The sequence below is a fragment of the Humulus lupulus genome, chromosome 6 (assembly GCF_963169125.1).
Source record: "Humulus lupulus chromosome 6, drHumLupu1.1, whole genome shotgun sequence".
Classification (NCBI taxonomy): Eukaryota; Viridiplantae; Streptophyta; class Magnoliopsida; order Rosales; family Cannabaceae; genus Humulus; species Humulus lupulus.
In genome coordinates this window covers 185,622,280-185,631,484 of record NC_084798.1, presented here as the reverse complement: position 1 = coordinate 185,631,484, position 9,205 = coordinate 185,622,280, and the positions used below count along the sequence as shown (strand labels likewise).

Sequence of the window (9,205 nt, the reverse complement as noted above, 5' to 3'; positions counted from 1 at the left end):
TTTTCCTTTAAAAACAACTCCTTTAGGTTATGTCTTTGCTTCAGTTATTATTTTGCGTACTTTGACAGAAAATTTTAGATAATTAGATTGGTCATGTATTCTATGTGGCACCCAACTCACAAGAGCATAAGGTGCTATTTGAGGTTTTAAGAGCTGTTGAAGAGACAGAGGTCTTCCTTGATAAGTAAAAGGATATTCTTGTGAACAGGGTGTCTCTATTAGTTTTTAATATATATTTATACATATACATATATATTAATATATATTGTGCTCTTATGCATGGAGTGATTTGAAAACAACTTCTTGTTTGATGTTGCCTTTTGTGGTTTGCTTTAAGCTATTATGGTATGCATGTGGAGGACTGATTATAAAGGCTTGGGCATGTCAAGTTTCATCCTCTACTCATTTAAAGTTATTTTTTTTTATGAATTGATAACCCGACTGATATGTGATAATGATTTCATGGTTCTTATTATGCTTAGATGGCTTAATGTCATATGGATGATTTAACCGAATTTTTCTCTTTGGTGAACTCCAACAAAAAATGTGTTGAACTTGTTGTTGACCAGGAATTTGGTCAACTGACACGGAGTCAGAATATGCTTGATATGAATAAATGTGTTGAGAAGAACGTAATGACAAAAAGTAATAAGAACACGATATTTTATAGTGGTTCGGCTCCAGGATCTGGTAATAACCTACGTCCACTTAGACTGTTATTGATATAATATTCAAAGGAGTGATCAAAGAACAAGGGTTCAATGAGTTTCACTAACCTCTGAAGAACAATACAATATCACTACGAGAATTACCCTAGTCTCAAATGATTCAAAAGCCAAAAGTCCCTTTCTTGAGCTATCTTTTGCTATTTATAGGCTCAAGGGAGATTATAAAAGATTGTTACAGATATTCTTTCCTGAATAATCGGATACTCAGGAGATTGTGTGAGTTAAATTCAGGATCTCCAAAGATCTTTACAGTAATGTTACTTTGTATGCGGAACCATCGACCAGACTGGTCGCATGTAAGACTGGGCCGCTTACTGCTTTTAGCGTCCTCTGGTCGATACCCTAGCAGAGTTCTTCCAGGTGTTAGCCACATGTCCAGGGATCACTTGCCACGTCATCAATGCTAATTTTTTGGATAACATTTGCCCCCCAAGTTTATTTATCATGAGCAATAAATAAACCTTTGAGCGAACGACTCTTCGGTAACCCCGCCTTACGTGTCAGAACCCTTCGTGTGTTCTTGGAGAAAGTAACCTACTTCTGTCTAATCATGACTTTTCGGTTCCCCAATAATAATTCGACGGCCATTCCGCTTCCCCATACTTCGAAAAAGGGAAACTGATGATTACACTTTTTTAATGCCACAGACAAACTTATATAATACCTTCGAAATTTTCATTTTCTTTTTACGCACGCCATTGTCTTCACAAGAGACCCTAAAAACCAGAGTTTTAAACTTCTCCGGAGACCGTTCTTCTGCATTTTCAAGACTTAGTCTGAGAGTTCCCTGATCTCTGAAGACCCTTTTTCCATCTCCACGATTATCTTCTTGGTAAGTTTTCAAACTCTTATGCTTCAAATTTTTACGATGCATGCTTCTGGTTTGAGACGCTTGTGAGTAGAATGTTTTGTAGGTAAAAAGGGTTACGAGTTAGTTTAATAGTCAGAATCATATTTTTAGGACGTAAAATCGAAGTAAAAATTCGATCTTAGGCTAGTTGGAAAGTAGGTTTTTCCCGCCCTAAGGGGAGTTGAAAAAGCTTTCTTGAAAAACTTTTTACTTTCACCCTTTGATCCGTCTCTCAAACTATTCGTGTAGAAAATTTAGCTTTTTGTTAGAATGTTGTTGTATAAAAGCTTGGCTTTTATACTCAACCATCGTTATTCTAAAAAAACCTTTAAAAATTCTTTATCCTCACCTCCTCATTCTTCTGTTTGCAGACATTGATGCCAGATTTGTGGGGAGGTGAACGGCCCATCGACGACGATCTTCTCGCCTAGCTGCTCGAGGGCGAAGAACAACCGGCCGACCGAGTTCACGAGATCCCCTTCTCACGATCCTCTACGAGACCTCGTCCTTCTCCTCCTCAAATGGCCCGTTCTAAATCCGTAGGCAAGAAAAGACCTGAGTCTGAAAACAGTCCAAACCTTCCTGCCCAGCCTGATTCGCAGGCTAGGGCTCCCTCGACCAGTGGTCGAGAAAATCCTGCTCCTGACCCTAATATCCAAACTAGGGCCCGCCCTCGCTATCAGAATCTGCCTGATGTCGAGTGGTATACTCAGTGACCCTTCGGATGGTTGCTAACTACTTCAGGAAATACCCTCTTACAGGGGTTTCCATTACAATTCCTGCCGCAGACCAAAGGGCTAACCTCCCCGGAGGTATATATAACGCCTGGTCTCAGTATCACTTAGAGGCGGGGGCTTACCTCCCTCTACATCCTTTTTATGAGGGGGTGGCCAATTATTTCGGTGTCGCCCCCTTCCAAATCACTCCAAACGGATATAGAATGCTGGCCGCACTCTATATCCTGTACAAACTTAAAAAATGGCCAGAACCTACCCCCCACGAGGTCAATTATCTTTTCGACCTTAAATATAACCCGCAACAGTATGGAACGGGTTTCTTTCATTTCTGTCACCAGGAGACCAACCGGACTATCCTGAGTGATACTACGCACATATCGAACGTGGGGCAGTACAGTAAGGAGTACTTCCTTACACCGAACATAGCCAGCAACAACCTGGCCTTCGTTCGAGGAGGTAACTATCGTCTTTGACTGGTCGATACTTTTAATCAAAGAGTATCCTTTCATTTTTCTCAAATTGTAATTTGTCTTTCAGGCCCATGGTTACATCCGACCCCAACACCAGACATGGTGTTGAGGTCCAATACTTTGGCCAGGATGACAGACGCAGCAAAAAGCGTCAAGTCCCTGATTATTGATGAAAACTTGAGGTTGTCTGGCCTCCTGGCTCCTCGCCATGAAACAAGAGGGTCCGTGGTAGACGATGCCGCTGCCGAGGGGGTTCCCGAGCAGCAACCTCCTGCGTCCCCTCCTCGGAGGAGGCCGACGGGGGTTACAATCAGGGAGCCCACGGGCAATCCTTCCGCAGAAAGGCCTTCTGCTCCCCAAGGCAAGGGGAAATAAAAGGCCAAAGAGCCAGTTGTGGACCTGGGGGAATCTTCTGATGAGAACGGTAAAATTATTTTACTTTTAAATAGTTTGCCAATTCCCTGTCATCTGTTTGACGGGGAGGGCAACTTTACGTATACTCCGAATCTAGGGCCAGACTTCTTCGTGCCAAATAGTGAGTGTATAACTAATAGATTCAATAGTATAGCGACCAGTAGTTGTAGCTCGGGTATTCACTTTGTGACCTCTTTTCTGTTGTATAAAGAATTTTCATCTACCTCTTAACTTATCATTTGCTTATGCTTACTTGCATCTAGACATGGTCACTCCCAATGTCTTCGATCTATACAATGATGAGGAAGAAGAAGAAGTTCCTCAGCTCCGGAGGAAGTCGTCGCGGAGACAGACCGGCGAAACAAGCCAGAGACCGGCCAAGAAGAGTCGAACAGAGGACCCTCCCAGGCACGTGCCAGCTGGGCAAACTTCTATTCATCCTCCGGACCCTGCTGAGAAAGAGACTCCTCCTGCTCCAAAGATCCCTCCTCCGGCTCCAAAGAACCCTTCTCCGGCTGCGCCCAGCAGGGAACAAGACAGGCGGGAAGAGACCCTTGGGGCCAAACTCTCGAGCTGTGTCGTACGAGCGGCAAAAGATCGTATTACACACATCGGAAAAAATGACCGCGTCAAGGATGCAATGGTTAAGGCAGAGAGTATGACGGTCGACCTGATCCTGAACAGGACCCTGAATGAAATTTCCAGCGTAAGTACTTCTTTGTTTCTCAAGCCTTAGTCCTTTAAATTCTTCGCGACAGGTTCTAACTGTTTCCATTATTCACAGGCCTTGCTATCTGCTACCACTGCTCGTACTCGTGCCCAGGTCTCCATCGAGCAGGCTAGGGCAAAGGCCATTGAGGGGTATCAGGTGAAAGCAACCAAGGAGATTTCGGCTGCAGAGGCCAGGCATATAAAGGAGTTGGAGGCGATGGTCCAACAGAGGGATGCTGCGGTGACAAAGTTGTCGGAGGCTGAAGCTGCAAAGGCATCTGCGATAAAGTCGAGGCAGGAGTATTAAGATGCCAGCAGAACCCATCTTCGCGAAGTCAAGAGGTTGGAAGAAGAGCTTAAGTCCAAGGATGAGGCCATTGCTACTCTTGAAGGCAAGGTAAAGCAGCTGGAGCTCGACAACTCCAAAAATCTGGAAAGGTATAAGAGGACGACGCTCCGATGTTTCTACAACTTCTGGAAACACAACCAGGGAGCCAACTTCAGTTATCTTTCAGAGGATGTCAGGGCTGCCGAGCTGACTCGCTGCACTGCCCAACTGGCTGAAGAGGAGGCAAGAGTGAGGATCCCTGCGTCCCCGAGCATCACTGGCGTAGAGGAAGAAGTGGTTGTTGAGGATGTTGTCAACCAGAATGATGTTAATGACCCTCCGGCCCCAAATGCCTCTTGAGCTTTTCCATTATTTTTTCTTTCTTTTTGATTGCACGACCCACGGGTCGTAATGTAAAGACAATATTTTTATTTTAAACTTTGTTGCACGGGCAGTAAATCTTTTCCAAGCAGTGATGCTTGCGGTGTAAAAGATTGCACGATGCTATAATATTTTCATTTATTATAACATTTGTCCGTATGACCGAACTTAGCATAGTACTTTGGCATGATTTAACAAAATATAAATTTTGAAAAATACTCTAAGTACCTTAGCATGCTTTCACTCATTTTGTTCATGTGTTTACATACCTCATGGTACGCTTTGCTATCGATGTGCCTTATATGCCCCCCAAGTGATCGAGGAGCTTTAGGTCCTTGGTCACTTGCCTTGACCATGACCTGTTCGAACATTCCTGTTCATGTGAAAAAATAATACTTGTAATACAGCAAAACAACACACGTAATGAACAAATACTTGTAAATATAAATTCACAAAGGTTGGCAAGAATGACTGGCTGCGCACAGTCCCTTATAATCTCGTATTAAAAATGGACTAAACATGTCTTTACGAGTGATTCTGAAATAGAATCTTACATATACGAGCGATTAGCCATTCAGCGTGGCTAATCCTCTTTGCTAAACTTGTAAAAAAAAAAAATTATTACAAGCCAGTCCTTTAAAAAGGACTGTTCACTGATAATACTTGCGCAGGTGTTCTCCATTCCAATAACGTGGAACGAGATCCCGTTTAAGCGTGCAAGTTTGTAGGTGCCTGGATAAAGGACTTCTTCAATTTGGTAAGGTCTTTCCCAATTAGGTCTGAGCACTCCAGCAGTAGGGTCGCGGGTATTCAAGAAAACTTGTCGTAGCACCAAGTCTCCGACGTTGAATTTTCTTTCTTTAATTTTGGAGTTAAAGTACCGGGCGACTTTTTGTTGATATGCAGCAACTCGGAGTTGGGCCTTCTCCCGTATCTCGTCAATCGAGTCTAGGGATTCCATCATTAGTTGGCTGTTCTAGTCCTGGTCGTATGTTAGGCGTCGATGTGAGGGGGGATCTAATTCGACAGGCAACATTGCCTCATATCCATAGGCTAAGGAAAATGGGGTATGTCCTGTCGCTTTTCGGTGAGACGTCCTATACGACCAGAGGACTTCAGGCAGTTGTTCTGGCCACGCTCCCTTAGCTTCTTCAAGCCTTTTCTTCAGGGTATCTTTAAGAGTTTTATTCACGGCTTCGACCTGCCCATTCGCCTGGGGGTGTGTAACTGAAGAAAAGCTTTTAATAACTTCATGTCTTTCACAGAAATCGGTGAATAAATCGCTGTCAAATTGGGTTCTGTTGTCTGAAACTATCTTTCTAGGAAAACCATATCGACAAACAATGTTCTTGATAACAAAGTCCAGTACTTTCTTGGTCGTGATGGTAGCGAGCGGTTCAACTTCGGCCCATTTGGTGAAGTAATCGACTGCCACGACTGCGTACTTTACTCCGCCTTTCCCTGTAGGTAGGGACCCAATCAAATCTATCCCCCATACTGCAAAAGGCCACGGACTTTGCATCTGTTTCAATTCGTTTGGAGCTGCTCGTGGAATCTTGGAGAACCTTTGACATTTATCGCATCTTCGTACAAATTCCATCGAATCCTCGTTCATAGTTGGCCAGAAGTAGCCTTGCCGTAGAATCTTCTTTGCCAAACTTTGCCCCCAGCGTGATTCCCACAGAAGCCTTCATGCACCTCTTTCATGAGTTCCTTAGCTTTTTCTGGTGTAATGCATCTGAGTAATGGCAAGGAATATCCTCTTCGGTACATAACATCATCAACCAGTATATATCTAGCAGCTCACCTTTGTAGAGTTCTGGCATTGTTTCTATCTGTTGGTAGCGTACCATTTGTCAAATATTTCAAATAAGGTGCCATCCATGTATCTTCCATCTGAATTTCCATACTAGATTCGATTTCTTGTATGCTCGGCTTACTCAGTCTTTCTACTGGCACAATGTTCAAAGTGTCAGCATCCTTCGCGCTCGCGAGTTTGGCTAAGGCATCTGCGTTTGAATTCTGATCTTGCGGAATTTGCTGGAGGGTGTACTTTGTGAACTGGGCCAGCAGGTCTTTTGTTTTATTCAAGTAGGCCACCATTTTTAAGCCTCGTGCTTGATATTCTCCTAGAACTTGATTTACCACCAGCTGTGATTCACTGTAGATATCAAGCATTTTTATGCTCATATCCTTCGCCATTCTCAACCCAGCGAGGAGTACTTCGTATTCCGCCTCATTGTTTGATGCGGTGAAGTCGAACCTGATGGCGCAGTGAAATCGATGTCCTTCCGGCGTTATCAATATCACTCCCGCTCCAGCGTGGGCTTCATTGGAGGACCCATCTGTGAACAACTTCCACGAAGGAGCTTTGTTTTGAGGCTCAAGCGCTTTAGGCTGTTTGCACTGTTCGCAGTCTAGGAGTTCGGTGAACTCTGCAATAAGGTCGGCCAAGACTTGTCCCTTGACTGCTACTCACGGTGAATAAGTTATATCGAACTGCCCCAGTTCGACTGCCCATTTTAATAATCGTCCAGCCGCTTCTGGTTTTTGGAGGACTTGCCGGAGGGGCTGGTCAGTTAGAACTGTAATAGGATGGGTTTGAAAGTAGGAGCGTAACTTCCTAGAGGCCAGGATTAGACAATATGCTAACCTCTCGATTGGCGGATATCTCAATTCTGCCCCGATCAGTCTCTTGCTGATATAGTAGACTGCTTTTTGTACGCCCTCCTCCTCTCGCACTAGTACCGTGCTAGCAGCAACTTCAGTAATCGCCTTGTAAATAAACAAAGTTTCTCCTTCAATTGGTTTTGATAAGATGGGAGGCTGTGCCATATGGTCTTTCAAGGCCTGGAATGCATGCTCGCAGTCTCCTGTCCATTCAAATTTCTTATTTCCTCTAAGTAGATTGAAAAAAGGGACACACTTGTCTGTTGATTTCGAAATGAATCTACTTAGGGCTGCAATTCTTCCGGTTAAACTTTGTACATCTTTGATCCTTTCTAATGATTTCATGTCGATCAGGGCTTTTATCTTGTCAGGGTTGGCCTCGATCCCTCTTGAATTTACAATGAACCCCAAAAATTTCCCTGATCCTACTCCGAAGGAACATTTGAGGGGATTTAACTTCATCTGGTATTTGTTCAATACACTAAAGCACTCTTGTAAATCCCTCACATGTCCTTCTGCCTTCTTAGACTTTACCAGCATGTCCTCCACGTATACCTCCATGTTTACTCCGATTAGCTCCTTAAACATGTGGTTGACTAGCCGTTGGTAAGTCGCACCTGCGTTTTTCAGTCCGTAGGGCATTACTTTGTAACAGTATAGGCCCGTATCGGTCCGAATGTTGGTGTGATCCTCGTCAGGGGGGTGCATGCTAATCTGGTTGAAGCCTGAATATGCATCCATGAACGAAAGGATCTCGTGCCCGGCAGTTGCATCGACCAGCTGGTCGATTCTTGGGAGTGGGAAGCAATTTTTTGGGCAGGCTTTATTAAGGTCTGTAAAATCCACGCAGGTCCGCCATTTGTCGTTAGGCTTGGGAACCAGCGCTGGATTTGAGACCCACGATGGATAAAACGCCACCCTAATGAACCCATTCTCCTTTAGTCTTTCGACTTCTTCTTTGAAGGCTCTTGATCTATCTTTATCGAGCAGCCTTCTCTTTTGTTGCACGGGTGGAAAGGTCTTGTCTATATTCAGGACATGGCTGATAACTGTGGGATCTATCCCAGCCATGTCTTTATGCGATCAGGCGAAAACCTCCTGGTTCTTTCGCAGACATTCCACCAGTGCGTTCTTCGTGGTAGGCTCTAAGTTTTTCCCAACCTTTACGACTCTGTTCGGGTCTTCTTTGTCGAGTTGGACCTCCTCCAGGTCCTCGACGGGTCCAACGTTTTCTTCAAAATCCCCAAAGCGAGGATCTAAATCTCTATCCTCACTTTGGGCAACACCCTATTTTGTTACTTCATCACCGGATTGGGATTGTGTATCAACTGCCATTTGCAACCTATCTGAGGTAGTGCTCTTCGACGTTCCACTCTTCGCCTTTGTGATTGAGGCGTTGTAGCACTCCCTGACTTCCCTCTGGTTTCCCAACACGCGTCCTACCCCCGCGTCTGTTGGGAACTTCACGGCCAAGTGCCACATAGAGATGACGGCCCGTAGATCAACCAGTATAGGCCTTCCAATAACGGCATTGTACGTCGAGGGACAATCGACCACTACAAAAGTGGCGAGTAATGTCCTTGTTGCAGGCGCTGTACCCGTCGTTACTGGGAGTTTGATCAATCCGGCGGGGGCGAGTCCTTCTCCAGAGAAGTCGTATATCGTTTGGTTGCAGGGCTCCAAGTCCTTAACGGACAATTTCATGCGTTCCAGTGTTGATCGATACAGGATATTCACTGAACTTCTTGTATCGACCAGTACTCTCTTTACCATCATGTTGGCCATCTGGATGTCCACGACCAGCGGATCGGAATGCGGGAACCTGACGTGTTGGGCGTCGCCATCAGAGAAGGTTATCTCACCTTCCTCTGACCGAGCCTTTTTTGGTGCACGGTCCTCCACAGTCATCATCTCGA

The 9,205-nt window shown here is 44.7% G+C and overlaps 1 protein-coding gene across 1 annotated transcript; it reads left to right on the top strand.

Annotated features, from left to right (window-relative positions):
- Nucleotides 1-263: 263 nt before the first annotated feature.
- On the top strand, nt 264-4,730 carry LOC133782820 (KNR4/SMI1 homolog). The gene is made up of 2 exons (XM_062222222.1): nt 264-3,905; nt 3,984-4,730. Exons 1-2 carry the CDS (start codon nt 3,465-3,467, stop codon nt 4,215-4,217), a joined length of 675 nt encoding a protein of 224 aa, XP_062078206.1. The 5' UTR covers nt 264-3,464; the 3' UTR covers nt 4,218-4,730.
- The last annotated feature ends 4,475 nt before the right edge of the window (nt 4,731-9,205 follow it).

What these genes read in the sequence shown, in the direction of transcription:
- LOC133782820 (XM_062222222.1), top strand. Translation starts at nt 3,465, where the DNA reads ATGGTCACTCCCAATGTCTTCGATCTATACAATGATGAGGAAGAAGAA. An exon ending in CCCTGAATGAAATTTCCAGC is followed by an intron (nt 3,906 to 3,983) that starts GTAAGTACTTCT and finishes CATTATTCACAG; the next exon opens with GCCTTGCTATCTGCTACCAC.